Source organism: Alternaria ventricosa (assembly GCF_023758065.1).
Source record: "Alternaria ventricosa strain BMP 2768 chromosome Unknown scaffold_4, whole genome shotgun sequence".
Taxonomy (NCBI): domain Eukaryota; kingdom Fungi; phylum Ascomycota; class Dothideomycetes; order Pleosporales; family Pleosporaceae; genus Alternaria; species Alternaria ventricosa.
Window position 1 is genome coordinate 517,477 of NW_026055684.1, and position 19,368 is coordinate 536,844.

General features: G+C 53.3%; 7 protein-coding genes across 7 annotated transcripts; all 7 read left to right on the plus strand.

Annotated features, from left to right (window-relative positions):
• Positions 1 to 344: 344 nt before the first annotated feature.
• J4E93_002855 (uncharacterized protein) lies at positions 345 to 1,484 on the plus strand (the record flags this gene model as incomplete). Its single annotated transcript, XM_049340796.1, has 1 exon — positions 345 to 1,484. One exon carries the CDS (start codon positions 345 to 347, stop codon positions 1,482 to 1,484), a length of 1,140 nt encoding a protein of 379 aa, XP_049201678.1.
• A 708-nt stretch (positions 1,485 to 2,192) lies between these two features.
• Positions 2,193 to 3,652, plus strand: J4E93_002856 (uncharacterized protein; the record flags this gene model as incomplete). The annotated part of the gene is made up of 3 exons (XM_049340797.1): positions 2,193 to 2,345; positions 2,398 to 3,064; positions 3,144 to 3,652. 3 exons carry the CDS (start codon positions 2,193 to 2,195, stop codon positions 3,650 to 3,652), a joined length of 1,329 nt encoding a protein of 442 aa, XP_049201679.1.
• Positions 3,653 to 6,434: 2,782 nt separating this feature from the next.
• Positions 6,435 to 8,142, plus strand: J4E93_002857 (uncharacterized protein; the record flags this gene model as incomplete). The annotated part of the gene is made up of 3 exons (XM_049340798.1): positions 6,435 to 6,597; positions 6,804 to 7,442; positions 7,493 to 8,142. 3 exons carry the CDS (start codon positions 6,435 to 6,437, stop codon positions 8,140 to 8,142), a joined length of 1,452 nt encoding a protein of 483 aa, XP_049201680.1.
• A 1,279-nt stretch (positions 8,143 to 9,421) lies between these two features.
• On the plus strand, positions 9,422 to 11,212 carry J4E93_002858 (uncharacterized protein; the record flags this gene model as incomplete). The annotated part of the gene is made up of 1 exon (XM_049340799.1): positions 9,422 to 11,212. The coding sequence occupies one exon, from the start codon at positions 9,422 to 9,424 to the stop codon at positions 11,210 to 11,212; it is 1,791 nt and encodes a 596-aa protein (XP_049201681.1).
• Positions 11,213 to 14,437: 3,225 nt separating this feature from the next.
• On the plus strand, positions 14,438 to 14,727 carry J4E93_002859 (uncharacterized protein; the record flags this gene model as incomplete). Its single annotated transcript, XM_049340800.1, has 2 exons — positions 14,438 to 14,571; positions 14,622 to 14,727. The coding sequence occupies 2 exons, from the start codon at positions 14,438 to 14,440 to the stop codon at positions 14,725 to 14,727; spliced, it is 240 nt and encodes a 79-aa protein (XP_049201682.1).
• A 1,683-nt stretch (positions 14,728 to 16,410) lies between these two features.
• J4E93_002860 (uncharacterized protein) lies at positions 16,411 to 17,396 on the plus strand (the record flags this gene model as incomplete). The annotated part of the gene is made up of 2 exons (XM_049340801.1): positions 16,411 to 16,674; positions 16,722 to 17,396. 2 exons carry the CDS (start codon positions 16,411 to 16,413, stop codon positions 17,394 to 17,396), a joined length of 939 nt encoding a protein of 312 aa, XP_049201683.1.
• A 906-nt stretch (positions 17,397 to 18,302) lies between these two features.
• On the plus strand, positions 18,303 to 19,202 carry J4E93_002861 (uncharacterized protein; the record flags this gene model as incomplete). The annotated part of the gene is made up of 1 exon (XM_049340802.1): positions 18,303 to 19,202. One exon carries the CDS (start codon positions 18,303 to 18,305, stop codon positions 19,200 to 19,202), a length of 900 nt encoding a protein of 299 aa, XP_049201684.1.
• Between the last annotated feature and the right edge of the window lie 166 nt (positions 19,203 to 19,368).

A 19,368-nucleotide genomic window follows, 5' to 3' on the forward strand; every position in this document is an offset into this window, starting at 1 on the left:
GCGAGGTCTTTTGTGTAGTAATACATACATACATGAACATGCTCCTTGTCTCTCGAACCATACGTCTGGCCCGTAATAATGAATGTTGGCTAGGTGATGTTTGTTAGCGTTGGCGGAGTGGCCTGTCAAACATGACCCCGCCAACGCGGATGCGATGCAGAGAGGCTAGCGGCGTGGACCCTGGTTTTCGAAGGCAGCAATGGAAGCTTCCATGGTTGTGATTGTACCAAGACCAACTACTTTCACCAACTGTGAGCAAGCCTCTATAAAGACCGTCGCACCTTTTACCCCGCTTCATATTGCTTCCACACCCATTCTTTTGCTCAACTACACCTTACCCCGCCATGGACGACGCCCGCAAAGGCGACGCTGCTCTCAGCGCAAGCAAACCCGACGAAGCGATTGAACACTACACCAAGGCTCTCTCCGTCAACACCACCGCTGTCAAGTACTACATCGGTCGCGCGACAGCCTACCAGCGCACTGCCAAATACGCCGAGTCCCTTAGCGATGCCGAACTCGCGGTCGTCCTCGCAAAGAAACGCGGTTCGCGCGAACTCATCAAGGACGCTCAGTTCCGACGCGCCGTCGCTCTGTTCCACCTAGGGAAATACGCAGATGCCGAATATCTGCTGAAAATCGTAAAGGGCCTTGACGAGAAGGACAAGATGCTGCCCATTTGGGAGTCTAAGGTTGCAACAAAGTTGAAGGATGTACCAGAAGACGACGAGATGAGGAAGGTCACCGTCAAGGAGTCTCCGGAGGTCGATGTGCCCAGCGCCCCAGCCTCTGCTGCCCCAGCGAAAGCCGAGCAGCCCGCCCCGTCCCAGGCCCCGAAGCCTGTCACCCCAACCCCGAAAGACAAAATCAAGACGGATTGGTATCAGTCGCCCGACACTATTACCCTCACAATCATGGCCAAGGGTGTGGATAAAGACAAAGTCAGCGTAGAATTCGAGGAGAGATCCGTATCTGTCGCATTCCCCACCGCCGACTCGTCGGATTACAGCTATAGCGCCGACCCTCTATACGAAAAGATCGACCCTTCACAATCTAAATACCGAGTCACACCCACCAAGTTGGAGATAACAATGCGCAAGGCAACCACGGGGCTGAAATGGCATGACCTTGAGCACCCCGACGGCGATGTTAGCACTGCTCAAGCATCTACTGTTTCCCTACCCGTCCGCGCACCCAAAGATACCGCCCCTGCATACCCAACGTCCTCCAAGTCAGGTGCGAAGAACTGGGACAAGGTTGTGGTGAACGATCTCGACGACAAAGACGAGATTGAGGGCGACGAGACATCACACTTCTTCAAGCAGCTGTACAGCGGCGCCACCCCCGAGCAGCAACGAGCCATGATGAAGAGCTACTCGGAAAGTGGCGGCACAGTCCTTAGTACCGACTGGAGTAACGTTGGCAACAAGACCATAACTCCCGAACCACCCGAGGGTATGGAGGCCAAGAAATACTCGGGATGATTGCTGCCTCGCGGCAAGAGCACGAGTGTTTGCCTTATAAGTAGAGGATAACGTTTCATGATATGATGCATAGCAGGGTGTTTGGGTAGGCATTAGGAGTTATACCCACAAGACTGAGCGCACGTAAGAGGCCGTATACGTGGATTTTGTACTGGAATGTAAACATTTTCCTTCGACAATGCAGCCATCTGTGAACATTTACCAACGATAACAGGACATTTGACGTGTCCAATCTATATCATCCAAGCACCTGTACTTGTACGATCTCGGTCGTATATCGTAAGAATCTTGGCAGACTAACGCATTAGGAAAAATTGCGGGGGAATAGAATTGTTTTCGTAACCTCGCGTTGCGTAAGCACCGAAAGATCCGAGCTGACATTTCTACGTTGGACGGAGGTCCGCAATGGAGGGGTGGTCCCAGAGGCGAGACAAGGTTCCCCACAGACGTCATAGCCATCGCATCGCGACTGCCTTTGCGCTTCTCATATTTACGACATCTAGACATATAAGGATGCAACATCCTAGACTCGAAAGTTGCCCTGCTGCATACGTGGACCGTGAGGCAGGCTGAACAGCTCTCTTGTAGATGTTCGCACATACTGCACGCGCATCGTCGACCATCTACAAACTGAGCATCTTTTCGTCTTCAGCATCACATCGTGTTCCACGCTTACAAAAATCCGACCCTGCACGCTCACTGAGAAGAATGGCTACCGGTTCAAGAGTTCATCTCGAGGCTTCGCAGCAGCCCCAGTTCTTCGTCAAAGGACTAAAAGCTGAGAGCGCAGAAAAGGCGAGCCAGCTTTTGCAAGTCAACCACGAGAAGCATCACATCTTCTTCAATCAGAGCGGATTTCATGTGGGTTCTCCGACTGGCATCAGGATGTGTCCAAGCTTACCATGTCATTCAGAACCACATCGCCCATCATCTCCTCACTCTGTTCGCGCTCAACGCTTCGCCGGAAGAACTCCAAAAAGCATACGACGCAAATGTATCCTATCAACGCCCGTCGGAACCCCTCGAAAAGTCTATCGTCAATGACATGCACAAGCCCGAGCGCTTCAAGTCATATCTTGGGCAAGAGAAATACTACCACGACTTCCTTGTCTACTTCCAACAAGAGATAGACAAGAGCGGGTGGCAACGCGTACTGCAAGAGCATCTGTTCGCTGAGACCGAGCTTGCAGATGACATGTTGGCGCGCATGTTTGCTGGATTCTTGCATCCCATCATACATCTTGGGTTTGGCATCGAGTTCCAACAGCCCGCCATTATTGCGGAAGCGCTAGCGCAGGCCGCCGTACATGATAACTGGATAGCATCGCTGTTCTTTGGGTGCGAAAAGGCTGCTAAAGAAAGCAGAAGCAAAGACGGACCGAGGAAGACAATTGTGCAGATACTGGAGGAGTGCAGGAAAGACGACAAGTTGAGCAAAGCCGCGCACTGGGACGATGGAAACAAGGTTCGGGACGGAATCATCAAAAGAGCGCCTGAGGAGATGATCAAGTATGCGACGCAGTATACTGTTCAAGAGGAAGAACTAGAGGAAAAGACAGCTGAGATGACCAACGCCGTGGGTACGTTAGCAGCCCATGTCCTTCCCCATTCCGTTCCATACTGTTCCATCAACATCACACTAACACGACTCAACAACAGTATACTACACCGCCGCTGCACAACGCCCACCTCATCAAGTCAAATTCGACTTCTACTTCATCCACTGCCTAAACTCGAGTATCTTCTTCTCCGCCTTCCTCTCACCCTCTTCCTCCCTGTCTCCAGCGATCCAACGCCGACTTCTAGAATGGAAGATCTGGATGGATATCACAATGTACGTTTCGCGCGGCTGTCCAACTCTCCTCGTGGATGAGATTACCAACTACGTGCCCACGAAGGATAGCGGCATGGACGAAGTTATCAAGAGGGTGAATAATGTGGAGGATGATGGGCATGCGTGCAAGCTTGTGAGGGCAATTGCAAATGCCGAGGCGGTCTGCAAGAAGTGGGAGGGGAGAGAAGGAATGTTGGTTCAAGGGGACATGTGGAGGAAGTTAGGACATATGGCTGTGGACAGTGTGGAGGCGGGTGAGCCGCATTGGGTGAGGAGTTGTGGATTTGCGGAAGCCTGGGAGAAGATTCCGATGAGGGACGGGGCTAAGTTGTGATGGGTCAAGAGGGTGGATGATCACTTGTAGAAAGAAGAGATGTGCATTGCGACACTGAACAGAGTAGAAAGATCGTCATGTCTGCCCCTCGCGGCACGGCCCTGACGATTTGCCTTGAGAATGACGTCTTCTCCTCCTTTCATCACAGCAGCCCTACACGAAGCATATATATTTGGATAACATATGAAGCGCGTTGTCAGTGCAACCGTCAACGGAAGGGAAGCACGTCTTCGGATGCAACGTTCTCCTAGGCCAGTCCGAGCTCATCTCACAGGGCAGTATACGCTACGTTGGATCGATCGATCGAACCAGAAAATATTAAAATACCTCTTCCTGCCTGGGGATCCACGGTCAATACAAACCAGCGTAGACGTGGGAGAAGGGCGACATGCGATAGTACGGTGAGTGATGTGCTGCACGGGCCGCCCATGCACACATCCCTTCTCCCCTTGGTGTATACCACATAGTCTTCCCCAGGTGTCGCAGATCCACGGCTCGGGCAAGGCATGTGGCGGCGGCGCAGGTAGCAGCAAGGAGCAACGTAGTTAGTCACACTATCTGTGGAACAGTCGGGCGCAGGACTCGTGGATCACCACTGAGGGATGCCCTATCGATACACAGCTTTCCTTGCTTGATCTGCGTGCCTTGGGTGACAAATCTTAGCACATCCGGCAGACATGACGGTGGAGTTACACATGCTGATCCTTGCCTCGCACAACCCCCCAACGCAAGTCGAGGGTAGCATGAGTTTGACATTGTTCCAGAATTTCATGCCTTGAAACGTTTTCGGACATGCTATGGGGTTTTGGCCAATGGGAGAAGCGGGGTACCTGAGTGAAAGCGTGTTTTACATATCTGCCTGAGAATGTCGTCAAGGATCTGGGTTTGGGGGCAGTGTTGTCTTTGTAGGCGAGGACAGGAGGGGAGGTGTGAGACGAGTGACAGGTTAATCTTGGAGCAGCCTCGTTTGTGCTGCTGCGATGGCCCTTGGTGAGGGAGGGGCGCTGCGCTCAGCTCTTGCAGGTGTAGTGCCTTGCTCCTGCCGGTGTAGGCCTTGCTCCTGCCGGTGTAGTGCTTGCTCCTGCTGGCATAGTGCTCAACTATACAGGCACGAATATAGTTCCTGCACTATTCTTGTCCCACAGTCCCACCGAGTAGTTGGTGTGTTTTGGTCTCATGTCCTAGCTCAAGGAGGCTGAGAAGAGGATCAGCTTCGCATGAGCGCGCGAGAATAGCACCGGCAAATCACAGAACAGGAGATAGTTTAGCCAGGCGCAGCACATGACGCCGTGGTGAGCGCTACTGCAGGAACGAAAATTCACTATCGATAGGCTGTATGAAGCCGGGGCGGGAATTACACCACGAGGCGAGGGGCGTGGCGCTTATGCCTTGCGTCCAACCACGGCGTGCGCTCGTGAACAGCGAAGTCGTGAAGAAGGTTGTGCGACTGCTGTGCCGCACGAGGAGGCTGCTTTCGGACCACAGGCAGGACGCCGTGTCGTGACAAGTCACCACCAAGCAACCAAGCAGAGTAGCGAAATAGCGAACGAGAGTTACGCTTCGCCGCGTTATTGCCGCGCCGGTTGGAGCCAGTTGGCGTAATCTCTCTGTCCCGGGGTCCCGCGCGAATGGAGGCAGACAGCCGCTCACCGACTACTTCGTATAGAGAGGGGGCCAGCAGTGGCAGCGTTGTGTTGGCGTGGTGCAAACAGCCGCAAAGCAGCAGGTGGCCAGAGATCAGCCGCCCCTATCGTAAAAGAAAAGGAGGTTTATCGCGATGACATAGACGCCACTGCCGACACCCGCATTGCAATTGCGATGTGCCATTTCAGTGGGTCGCCATGATGTCGCCGCCGCCGGTGCAGCACTTCGGGACCGTCTGCCAGTGGGAGCGGCGGCCTGTGAGATTGCGATGCTGCAACGGGCCACGGCTTGCCGCCAATTCAGGTACCCAGACTACCTATACCAAACAAAGACGACTGAAAGCGATGATCCGGCCTCATTGTGGCACGCCGGCCGGTGTTACGTGCGACCACCTACCGAATACGCAGATGAGCCAGGTGCGCGAGGGTGGAGTAGATCGCCTTGGACATGAGACGTTGGAGCAGCAGCGTCGACGACGGGAGCGGCGCGGATGCTTCACGATCACCACCATCACCAGCGCCGCCTCCACACAATGCGGCTCCTCAGCGTGCCCGACTCATTTGGCCCAGCAAGGCTGCCGGCCGGTACTCAGCATATCCATGTGAAGGATCCCCTAACTGACATGTTTCAGCTTACTGTTCCTGGACTAGCGGCCGGTGCGCAGCGCCTCACGGTCCAACGAGAGCATGGCAGCACGCTCCCAGGACGTCCCATGCTCCACGTACTAATCTAGGGTTTCACCTCGCTAAACCAAAGTATGCCTTCATCTCCCCTAAAAGAAGCCTCTAGCACCGTTCCAGCGTGATAACCGCCCGTTTCCCCATCTCTCCCGTCCTTCTTTTACTGCGTCCTTTCCTTCGCCCTGTCACTCCTTTGGCACCGCCAGCAACATTCGCTACCCATCCAACTAGTTGTCTTCGTGACAACGCTACACTCCTTTCTAGGTCTATCTTCTTGAAGCGCAGGAGAGTCCTGGCGCCAGACTTATTCACTTCGTCAACCTACCCGGAAGCGACTTCGAATCCCCTCCGACCAACATAGTGAAAAAAGCACTCACCTTGTCTCAACAACCGACCTTCTCGCAAGACTACTCAACCACCGACTCCCCTCTCAATTCAAGTCGACCGACCATTCAACCATGAAGTCTTTCGCACCCTTCTACGCGGCGGCCGTCCTCTCCGGCACTGCCAGCGCCTTCTGGCGCATGCCCTGTACCGACCGCACTGCGCTTGCGCGTCTCGACCCCATCGTCGACGAAGGAACTGCTTCCTCTCACAGCCACACCATCCACGGTGGAAGCAGTAAGTGAAGACCGCCCCCTCCTGCTTCGGCCCTCTTGGCAAGGCGTATGATGAGTGAGCATGTGTTCTGGATCTGTCAGGGTGTTCCAAACAAGGGGACCACAACCTGACTGGGTACACGCGAATCATTCATGCAACGACTCTCCATTTGGGCGCCTGAGGCAGGGGCTGTTTCGCGGATAGTACAGTTTGCTAACAGCCGACAGACTTCGCCGAGACGACCACCTATGACATGCTCCGTAAGTCGGACTGCACCTCGTGCCAGTTCGACGACGACAAGTCCGCTTACTGGACCCCTTCGCTCCACTTCGTCCACGAGAATGGCAAGACCGAGATCGTTCCCCAGATCGGTGGTATGCTCGCCTACTACCTTCTCATCGGCGACAACCTCGAGGCTTTCCCTGAGGGCTTCCAGATGCTCGCTGGTGACACACGTCTCCGCAACTTCACCGGTCCCGTTCCTGACCCGCCAACCTCTTCCTGGACTGCGGACGACATGACTCAGCTGTCTCTTGGCCAGAAGGCCATCGGCATGAACTGCATGAACTACGGCAGGGCCCCCGAGGGCTCGCGCTACCGCCACTTCCTCCCTGACAAGGAGTACATGGACGAGAACTGCGCTGACGGTATCCGTGCTGAGATCATGTTCCCCTCGTGCGGCAACGGCGATGCGACCGCTGATGACCACAAGAGCCACATGGCCTACCCCAACATGGTCGACGGTGGCGAGTGCCCCAAGGGCTACAACAAGCGCTACCCTACGCTCTTCTACGAGACCATCTGGAACACCAACAAGTTCAAGGGCATGCCCGGTCAATTCACCTTCTCTAACGGTGACCCCACTGGTAAGTTCACGTGCAAGCTTTCTTATGAGCCAATTACTAACTAGAATCAGGCTACGGATACCACGCTGATTTCATCAACGGCTGGAACATCGATACCCTCCAACAAGCTGTCTCGACCTGCACCAACCTCTCTGGTCGCGTTGAGGACTGCCCTGTCTTCGCCGGAAGCCTCCAGACCCAGGCCGAGCAAGCCATGTGCAAGATCCAGGACATGCCCAAGATCCTTGACATCGACGACTGCGCTGGTCCTTCCAACGGCCTCTGCGGTAACGTCAAGGTTCAATACGGACCCGAGTACGCCGCTCCCCTCGAGGGAGGCGACAAGGACGACGAGGAGCCCGTCAAGCCCATCTCCTCCTCTGCTTCTGCCCCTGTCCCCACTCAGTCCTACGCTCCTGCCCACTCCCTCGGTGGCGGCGGTATCTCTGTCTACAACGTTGAGAGCCCCGCTACCATGGTCACCAAGTCTTCCTCTTCCTCCTCCATGGCCGATTACGCTGCGCCTGTTGTCACCCCCATTGCCGACATCGCCAACGCCCTGAAGGACGACGAGATTGTGTCCACCTCTACCTACACCAAGGACGGTGTCGTGTACGAGGTTGCCATTGTTGAGGTTGTCGTCACCACCACTGTTGGTGCTGACCGCCGCCGACACGCACACAAGCACCGCCGCGACCACGGTCACATCGGCCGCAACTAAGTCTTTACTTTTCAATGAAACAAAAAAGACTTTGACGATAGCACCCAAAGCATAAACGGTTCTTGCATGCACATCGGCGTTCTTCTACGACAGCACACGACGACAATAGAGGAGACACTTGGTCCCTCCTGCCTAGCTTCTAGCATCCCTTCCTCTCGGCCCTCCATTGGGGCGGCCGGGGTTTGCGCGGATTGACATCACACTTCAAGACACGTAGCTATGGCGAGGACAAAACACCTTTTTCTTTGTCTGATTCCCTTTACCTTTCTGTACCATTTTGTTTTGAAACTGTTGGGTTGGTGTGTGCTTGGGGAAGGCTGTAGGAAGGCTGAGCCAGATCACAGCTTGTGCCCCCTCTGTAGGGACAAGAAAGAAAGTGGATCTTAGAAACAAAGGAGAGATGTAGATTTGCGCACGATACCATTGAATCTGTTTTTTGCTTTGTTGTAACGACGTGTGTCTGATCTATGCCTTGTAGTGTGTGCGTTGGTGAGTCGATTGACTTTTGCATGTTGGGTTTGTGGTGCTGTCTTGACTTGCCGATGCTTGCTTGTGACTGTTGAGTATTCAATGCGCAAAGGTATGTACATGTCTGTCATGCATCTTGTATCCTATTATTGCCTAAAGTCAACGCGACTTCATCATTCATCCGAACGTTCTTACGTATTAACGTTGGTCTCACTTGCTCGACTACCTCGTCACTAAGTACAAATCTCGGCACCTGATCACAGACATACATTTTCCACTACTCATGATGTTTTGCATACGAATATATCGACGCTAGTCTACAGCACGACATCCTTTGCATCCTCTGACTAGCAATCGCGTCGACTGCTTCATGATTATCCACCATTTTTGTAAATAGAGATAATTGGCTTCTGACAGCGATCATTTACGTAGTGTTGTCTAAGCAACACGTCCAGCATCACATTTCGGTCACCGAGAAATCTTGAAATATGATGCGTTGTCCGCTGCAGTGTCGCTATCAGGTGAACCAATCTCCCTACACGTAACAAGCATTTGCTCCTATCTTAACAAACTAGCACCGCGTTTTGGGCTTGACTGGGATTTGTTTCCACAGATAGAAGCTCTTCTTCTTTCGTTGTATTCACTATCCACGTTGCGTAGAGCGCACTGGGTAGCCATGACTACCGCCTTCTAGGCTTCCTTCGGCGCACCTAGAATCCTTCTACTATAAAAGTACGAAGGAGCTACAGGTCTCTTATCTTTCCACAAATTTCAACACCCCAGGACAAAATCCACATATACTAATTCTACGATGGACTTCTCGCGCTTCCAGGCCATTGTTTCAGAGTTCAACTCTACTGGCAGCAATATTACCAGCGGCAGCATCCCGTCGACCGTTCTAGAGCTGTTCATACCGGGATACAGCACTATCGCGCAACTAACATCCCGCTACCTTGGATTCGATATCGGAGTCTTTGTGACAATCTGGCTAGCCATCGTCGGTGGGTACTATGGAGGCACGTTTACCTGTGGCAAGGTACGCGAATGGTTCCACACATTTTACACATCATCCATCGCCATTGACGAAGCCGACATCTTGTTCGACCATGTGATGAGATGGATAGCAGTGCAGCGCATGACGACGTCTAGCAGACATCTGACTGCAGCTACGCGCCGGATCGGTGAAGTCGAAAACGTAGACGGTGACGACAACGTGTTGGATGAACATGGAATCTTCAACTACGAGAAGTGGTCGGGCAACATACCGCCAGTGTACCAACCTAATTACGGTGATTACGATTTCCAACACGAAGGGAGATGGTTCACTTTCGCGCGGGTTAAGAAGAAGGATAATGGAAAGGTCAGGGATTACGACGAGGAGATTATCATCACATGTGTGGGTAGGAATGCGGTGCCAATCAAGGAGCTCCTTGTGTTTGTCAAGAGGTGGAGCCTTAACAAAGCTAGTACGACTACGACGATCTATCAAGCGCCTGTACAGAAGCAAGGCGGCGTGCGGTACTGGAAGCGCCAGTCTAGACGTCCATCGCGACCACTGAGTACTGTGTCCTTGGACCTACAGCAGAAAGCCACAATTCTTGAAGATATTAATGAATATCTCAATCCCGCCACGGCGCGTTGGTATGCGGCGCGTGGGATACCCCATCGGCGTGGCTATCTCTTCCATGGACCCCCGGGGACGGGTAAGACCTCACTGTCATTCGCTCTGGCGGGCATCTTCGGGTTGAACATATACTGTCTTTCGCTCAACGACGGAATCTCTGAGTCTGAGCTAAGCACTCTGTTCAATGACCTACCTAGCCGATGCGTTCTTCTCCTTGAAGATATTGACGCTGCGGGTATTAGGCGTGAAGGTCTTCCGCCTCCGGTTGTGGCCAAGGAGGACCCTAAATGTATTACTAAGGGACCCAAAGTTGAAATACAAAATGCACCACAGAGTGTCATATCGAAGGCTCCAGCTCCAGAGTCTCTTGAAGAGCCTGCGCAGGAGGAAGACAAAGAACAACCATCCAAATCCAAGGCGGCCTCAAAAGAAGCCTCAGGAGGGGCCCAAGGAGCGATCAGTCTGAGCGGACTCCTCAACGTCATCGATGGTGCCGCTTCTCACGAGGGCCACGTGCTCATCATGACCACCAACACCCCGGAGAAGCTCGACGACGCCTTGACCCGTCCAGGTCGCGTCGATATGCAGATCGGTTTCACGCTCGCCACACGCGACCAGATTCGCGACACGTACATGCGCATGTTCAGCAACGATAACCTCACACCCGACGCTTCTCAGGCACCCAAGGTCACAACGAAAAGCCATATACCTACACGGGGAGCAAAGAAAGATCAGCTCGGCGATATTATCCTTCCCAAGAAGTCTATCGCGGCTGTCGTGGAACCGGACAAGCTAGCGGAGATGGCACAACAGTTTGCTGATGCATTGCCGGAGAAGGTCTTCTCACCGGCGGAGATCCAGGGCTATCTGTTGATGCACAAAATGGATCCGGGCAAGGCGATAGAAGAAGTGGGTAAGTGGAGAGATGAGACGCTTGAAGCGAAGAAGAAGGCGAGCAATGTTGTTGCTGCTGCTTGAAGCGAGGTTGAAACAGAAGATATAACCATGAATGACTTCCTGGTATCGTCCAAGAACGACCAAGGTTATTTCTAGTAGCAACGCTCATATGTGGTACATGGAAACCAGTGATGCGTGTCTTCAGCTAGCCTGCTAACATCTTCACGTGTATTGTGTTGTAGCTTGTACGTTGCAATATCTGCAACACAGTCTTATACCTTCCACACAGAGGGTAGCCGCACGTAAGCAGCACCCGAGGGTGGTCATGTGTTATGATCCGATGAGATAGGCCGTAGTGCAATCGTGAGATTCGGTCGGGGTGTTGCTGAGCAACGCTGCGATGCATCGAGAGGCATGATCGTTGGGACGCGGACATCGTGTCCTAAAGGTACGTTTGAGGGTATCGGGCCATGCGAACTTCGGCGTAGGCGTGTAGTTCCAGCGGCTTGACAGAGTGCTCAGGTGTAATCCTGTATTAGCTAGACATGCGCATGTGACGTTCCTACAATGGCTATCGCCATGACATCAGGCTGGTATATCTTCGACACCCAGGGGAGAATGAGTCGTGTCGATTGCAACAGCCAGAAAGTGACGAATTCCTTCCAACAAGACTGTAGCAGCAGCAGCAGCAGAGGCTCGACAGCTCCCTGTTGCACACCGTTCATCGAACTTGCTCGTGGTGCGTCATTCGCGGTCCTGTACACTTACGCAAACCCACCGTTGCGTTGCGCAAAACAATTTGGTGGCTTGCATTATCCCTGGCAGAAGGATCTGGATGCAGCAGCGTCATGCACCTTGCTCATGTCCCTAATCCCAGTAAATGTACGGTTATGTCATGTCTGAGTGGCTTTCTGTCCTCAAGACCCAGCGGCTATGTCATGCCGTAAGTGGGTATGGCGCTGCGGCTGCTCTGGCGAAGCGGGAACCTCGCCTGATGACGAAAGTCTGCTAAGGGCGTCAGATGTGGTGGTGTGTTTGTCGATCATTTTCGATGCCGATCTATTTCGAGAAGGACTGTCCTGCCACCGTTTTCACAAATAAGCGACATGACATCACATCTGAACAACGGGGGGTGGTCAGCGCTGTATTGACGGGTCAGAGTCTCGAACGATCCTACGGCAATATTGAATAGGCACGAGCTGCGTTCCCGATGGGACAGTTGCTGTAGCAGCGAGCTGGAGGAAGAGGCTTCTTGCGTCAGTCGCGTGCCCTTGACTCGGTCAGAGCCAAGCTCGACGCGAAACGTCAGTCAGTGCCGATGACGATGAACTCGGCACATGTTCCGGATTGACGTTACTTCCCGGGACAGTTCCACTGGAGGTTTGGCATCCATGGTGATGCAAGCCGCAAGCCGCAACCCCACGAGCGGCATCATAGCCCACAAAAGGCGCAAACAGCCGCACCTCCCTGCACTGTCGTGAAGACGCAGCGAGCATCATCATGGGGCTCTAAGAAGGAAGCGTTGTGGGGTGGTCAAACCCGTCAACGTGGATGCAGATCTGCGGGTTGACATGACGTCCATTAGGCGCGGTCGTAAGAGGACTAGAGCCGTCAAAGGGAAGTGTTTCGATCCTCATACGGATTCGCGATGTGTTGTGCGCGCTCGGTCGAAGAGCGATGATGCGGATGGGAAAATTGACATGCGAATCTGGCAGGAAGGGTCTAGACGCAGGGTAGCGGCATCGAGAAATCGGCCAGGGGATCGAATATGCTCGAAAACGAAGACGACACATTCGATTCGAATCTGTCAAATAGGCAGCCGCTTCTGATTTGACAGGCAGATAACGCAACGTGAAGATCTTCTTTCGTGGGTCGCAACCTCTGTCAATTTGCTTAGATTAATTGCACATTTTCAATTGGAGGGCAGGGTGATGATCACAAGCCTAGACATGTGGCCTCTGAAGATTCTGCGTGGATCTCCCTTCGCGAGCGTTCCAGCCTTGGGCGTACGAAGCCCAGAATTCACAACCATATCCAGAGACTTGCAGCCTCGGTATCCTAGTGGTACGGCGCGCTCCACGATGCCCAAGGCGGCAGCGTAATGAAGACATCGTGACCGGCCGGTACCTGCGTCGTTGGTGGCCGGGGCGGTTGGTAGAGACCCTGCATGACGATGGCAGTGGCTGAATTGAAGCCGTCACACGGACAAACGTCAGAAGTGACGATGTTGCGCCAGAACATGTTGCGCTGGGCGGTTGGGTGGGGGCTATGAACGCAACGGGTATGCGGTAGCGCGAGACCCTGCTTTTGCGAGACCTCCGCTAGGCCCGCTTATACATAGCCCATGCAGGAGCGCCGGGCCGATCTCTGCCGTACTAGGATAAGATGACGTCCTCTGGTGCACGGAAACTTTGGGGCGCTGGAGCTTGGAGGGATCTTCCACTTCGCTGGGCCGCAGCCCTTGTGGAATGCGAGTTTCGAAGTCGAGCGAAGGAGGAGGTGTGACGTCGCTGGGCAGACTCGGTGCTCCACGAAGCGTGCAGACAGCCGTGCCGCTGGAATATTGACATCGCTTTTGCGTCATGGCAGCTGGGTGAGCCTCACGGTGAGTCCGAAGCCGATAGCCTGCTATGGGGAAAATAGCAAGTAACATGCGAAATTGAGAATTGCCGCTCGGCGGCTCTCAGACAGGATACTGCGCATGTGCTGCCATGTACCGCCTGACCATCAAGTCGCGACACCAGTCAACAGACGCGGTACGCCCGTCCTCCGCTGTCAATGGCCAGCCAGCCCTGCTACTAGAAAGTCCCCTAAACAGTTGTCCCAGCACCCCCGTCATTGCCGACATCATCAGCAAGCCCTGAAGTCGTGATGCCCAGGTACCAGACCCACCGCAAACGGGGATGTCTGTATCGGAAGCCGCTGATTGGCGCGACTGGCCACCAGAGCTGGAAGTAGAAGGACCCTGTAGATCTCTGATTGCAAGCCTCGAAGCTGGCGGCCCACTAGCGCGCTGGTCATGGTGGATCACTTCTTTGAGCCGACAGTCATGGGCCGATCTCTTGCCTTGCGCAGTCATGATGGGCCAAGTCGTTCCGTCCGCCTCTGTTGTGCGTGCGTTGTGAGACGCAGGAGGGTATATAGTTCGCACCCCGCTTGCTGATTCTTTAGATCCCATCAACAGCACCCAGCTCATCGATTCACATACAAATTCTCGATCTCCAGCACACGCTCCGCACACATCTTATCTTACTTAAGCCTATACTATCTTACCTCTATCACAACCTCAGCCACACATTTACAACAATGTCTGCCATGACCGAGAACCGCCAACAAGTCTACGTCTCCGACGGCTTCTCAGAGCCCATGAGCGCTCAGCACAACTTTGCCAACAACTTCGACCTCAATGACCCCGACCGGGCCATGACCGACTACCAGAGGTATGTTATTACCCTAGTACATGACTCGTATCAATCACTAACAGTACCAGGATCATGCACGAGCACACCAAGCGCCAGCTCACCACTGCCACCGACTCTGCTCGTCGACGAAGCGGCGCTTCGTCTTCCGACTCTGTCAGCTCCACCAGCTCATAACAATCATCTTGATTGTATCTTGCACAACTATCTTCACTTCAAGCGTCCGAGACGCTATCTGTATTAGCGATGCATGGTTAAAGATCACGTTCTGATCTACCTTTGTTTACGAGAGAGCCAGGCGTTTGGGATTCTACATATGGCTTTCGCCAATGGCATGCACAGCACGGTGTTGGATCGATTCAACGATATCCTCTTTATCTCAATCAAATTCAAAGTCTCTATCAGGAGACTTAAATGATAATGTCCAAATGCTCTATCTGCGTGACGCATACTTCCTTCCTGACAATTGCACCTCTCAATCACTGTGTTGTGATTGTTCGTCCTGCTTTCGTCCTGTACCCGTGGCAACGTTGACGCGTGGACTTTGATCCTGGAAGTCCTCGGTACGACGCATTGACTCTGACGCCCCTCATCACGCAATTCCAAGGTTTCACCGGCCACCAGCTTTCTCATGCCAGCCATCAAGCCACGACACTCCCTACTTCTGCAGCATGCGCCTTCGTAGATGCAGACGCCTACAGGGTCTTGCCGCTCCGTTTGGTCACAGTTCACCGTGGTCGCAGCGGCTACTGCATGTCGAAACGGCTTCTGCGACCGCCAATCATTTCCACTAGCCCCGCTCACGACCCTGATTTTACAAAATGCACTAGCATCTTGCAGGATCTCGTCCAGAATCCCGTGATGCGGAAAGAAAAGCCGCTGTAGTCCCGTTGAGGGCCAGGGAAATGCATGGTGCGAAGCTTGGATCTTGGAAGGAAGATGCAGGTGGGGCTGAAGGACCGAAAAGACACCAAGATTGCGGTAACGGGGTGTGGTTTCAGGGGAATGCGAGTAAGATTTACATCACGAGCATCTCATGTAAGTATTACCGTACCATAAGTCCTGTTTATAGAGGCGCCGTGTGAATAGAGCAATAACAAGGCCTTCCATCCGCTACTCGTTATGCAACCAGGAATTCCACGTCCAGCTTCCTTGCGTTCAATTTCGGAGACACCACTAGAGACGCCATTGACCAGGCCTCACAGCATGTTCAAGCTCTAGACAAAGTTGCAAGAGAAGACGGTTGCAAGTCGTTTTCAGGTTTGTTCCCTGCAATGGTTTGCACACGTGTTTGTGCTTCCAGCGCGACCCTTCCAAGGTTGAGCTCTGCACACATGGATGACCACGCTGCTTTGATGCTGACGTGTCTCGGACTACCAAATAATCTTCAGACATGAGAAGAACAACTACAATGCTCACTTACGAGATATCAGCAGAAGATACTGCGGTACCTAGTATTCCACGCAGCGACCGATAGGCCAATGCCATAGCCCAACAAAAGCTTCGGTCATACAGCCACCGAGCCGATATCGCAACGCTCCGAAATCCTTCTGCCGAAGAAAGCTCGCGAGAAGAAGAATGGCGAGTAAATGTTGTTCTTCACGCACGTGTTGCCATGCAACGAGGCCTCCAGAAGCAAGCCATACTGCCACGGGCCGAGCAGCTTGCCCGGATTGGCCGGATGTCCACGGCTGTCCCCACAAGTGACATCGTTGACAAGCTTCAATGCGAACTCTCATCAACCGTCAATTGTCGCCCTTCAATCGCTTTGGTGAAGTTGCGCTTCGTCCATAAAGCTTTTGCATTGCTTCCTTGAATTTTCTGTGCGCCCTGTATCTTCCGTGTCGCATCGCCTTCGTCATGCGCCCCTTCGCTCTTACCGCCAGTCTGGCCGCGCTCTGCAGCGCAGCGCCATATGGGCAGCAGACGCCACTCAAGAACATCCTCGAGAACACAGACAAGAGCGATAAATACACATACCCAACGGACTTTACAAGGGAGATTATCCCAAAGCCGTTCCACAGCCACAATGATTACTGGCGCGATGTGCCGTTCTATTCGGGTCTAAGCCAGGGTGCTATATCGACGGAAGCTGATGTGTGGCTTCTGAATGGCACGCTCTACGTAAGTTACGCGTCGCGATCTCATCCAATTCCGCTAATGAACGATAGGTCGGACATGAGCCTGCTGCGCTGACCGATAAGCGCACTCTCCAGTCTCTCTATCTGGAGCCAATCCTCGATACTCTGCATCGCCTGAACCCGAAGACTCGATTCGTGCAGCCGGGCGAGCAGAATGGTGTGTTCGACACCTCTAGCGGACAGACTCTTTACTTCTTCATCGACTTGAAGACCGCCGCCGACGAGACCTGGCCCGCTGTTCTTGAAGCCTTAGAGCCTCTGCGAAGCGGCGACTGGTTGACAACTTACGACGGAACCAACCTGCGCAAGAATCCCGTTACAGTCATTGGAACTGGAAACACCCAGCTTTCGGACGTTCTTGCGTCGTCTCCACGTGACGTGTTCTTTGACGCGCCACTTGCTGATCTCAACGACTCCAAGTATGCAGACCTCACAGCAAATGAGTCACCGATTGCGTCCACAAACTTTGCGTCGTCCTTTGGTGAAGTTCGCAAGCGGGAGTTCAACGATACGCAGCTGGAGACGCTGAGGAGTCAGCTTGACATGGCACATGACAAGGGCATCATGGCCAGGTATTGGAACCAGCCGGCGTACCCGATTGGTACGAGGAACGCGGTTTGGCGTATTCTCTGGGACGAAGGCGTCGATCTGCTCAACGTTGATGATCTTGCGGCGGCGGCTGCCTTCTGGGAGGGCACTGGTTAATGAGCGAGATGTATATGGGCTACACAGAGCTAGCTGTACATCAAAGTATATAGGTATACAAATAATGATCAAAGCCATCCAATGATGAATTCATGAAGATAAGCAATTGCTCGCATTGGTTCGTCGCGTGAGGCACACGTTCGCAGCTCGCTTAGTGCGGCTCTTTCTGGTTCCTGCAGAAGCTCATCCCTGTAACCCCGGATTACGTACTCGCCCGAGATTTTCCACATGTCAGTCATCGCAGCAATTGCGTTCTAGATTCCATCTCATATTCTTTGCTCTCATCAGAGACTACCCAATCAACATCTTCATCATCGTCTTTCAACATACATCCGTCAACCACGTACGCGGCTGATCCGGGACGCGCTTGCATAGCTATAGCCGGCCGCTCTTTGTTAAGAGAAACGTTCACGTCGCGTTTCATCGCCAGGGAAGGGAGCTGCAAGCTTGCGAACATCTGTCATTATTAGTCCTGTCGCAAGGACTTTGGACCAGCTCCTCCGACTTTTGAGAGCTGCTCCAAAATTGTGCGACTGAGAAAGAGCGAGGAAACCGGTGGTTACGTCATAGCGAAGATGTTTCCTCCATCGCAAGGGTTGCGATTGGACATTGATGCCATCAGTCAAATATTTGGTTCAATAAGCATCGCATGCTGGATAGGTACGTGAGATACAGCTTCTCGCACTGCTACCTGCTGTGCAACGCGCTTGCCTCGCGTTGCTTTTGCGTGGCTGTTACCTCGGCACGCCGGAGCTAACCTGTGCGACAGTCGTTTTCTCACCTCAAATTATCGAGAATTGGAAGAGGGGCTCAGCGGAGGGCCTTTCGGTGGTATTCATCGTAGTATGGCTACTCGGTGACTTCTTCAACATCATAGGCGCGGTGCTGCAAGGTGTCCTGCCAACGATGACCATCTTGGCGGTGTATTATACTCTGGCCGACATCGTGCTGCTGCTACAGTGTTTCTACTACAAGGGCTTTACGTTGCGCGATGAGTATAAGAAACCCGCCGATGAATCCGACACGGATAGCGAAGTAAGTGAGCAGTCACCGCTTCTGCCTCATCGCAGACCCCACTCGAGCGGCTCACCCTATACAAATGGCAACGGCCATGGAATCGAAGTCCAGAGGCCGCGCATTTCGGACATTGATCGCCGTGGCTCGGGTCATTCCCAAGGCTCATTCCGTGAGCGCTATCTCTCCATTGACGGCACGCATCTCTCGCCTGTCACACCGCTCCACGATGACTCAACGGCTGGACATCAAAATGGCGCAGTTGCAGCCAGATCTCAGCCGGCCCAATCCAGCTTGCAAACGATCCTCTTCAATCTTGGAACCATAGTTCTTGTATGCGCGGCCGGTGTTTTCGGCTGGTACCTTAGCGCACGAAACTCCACCGCTCCCGGCCAGCCCGATGACCAGGACTCATCACCCGAATCTACCCTGCACTTCAATCTCTGGGGCCAGGTCTCCGGCTACGTTTGTGCCGCGCTTTACCTCGGTTCCCGCGTCCCACAGCTTCTGCTCAACTACCGCCGCAAGTCGACCGAAGGCATCAGCATGCTGTTCTTTCTGTTTGCTTGCTTGGGTAACCTGACGTATGTTCTGAGTATCCTAGTATACAAGCCCAAGTGTGGGGGCCACGTCTGTCAGGACGGTGAGGGACGTGCTGAGTACGGCAAATACATTGCGGTCAATATGAGCTGGCTGTTGGGCAGCTTTGGCACATTGTTGTTGGATGCCGGCGTGTTTGTGCAGTACTTCCTGTATAGGGTTGATGATGATGAGAGCGATGAGGAAGAGTAGGCAGGTTACATGCTGGGTCCCAAAAGTGCATTACCATGAGCGATTTGGTCTGGGCATGACGAATGATCATGCGGGCAGCAGTGCATAGTCACGAGATTGTATATTACACATAGCGGCGTCTGTTGGGACAGCTAATTTCTATCTTCGGAGTCTGATCTGTGTCTGG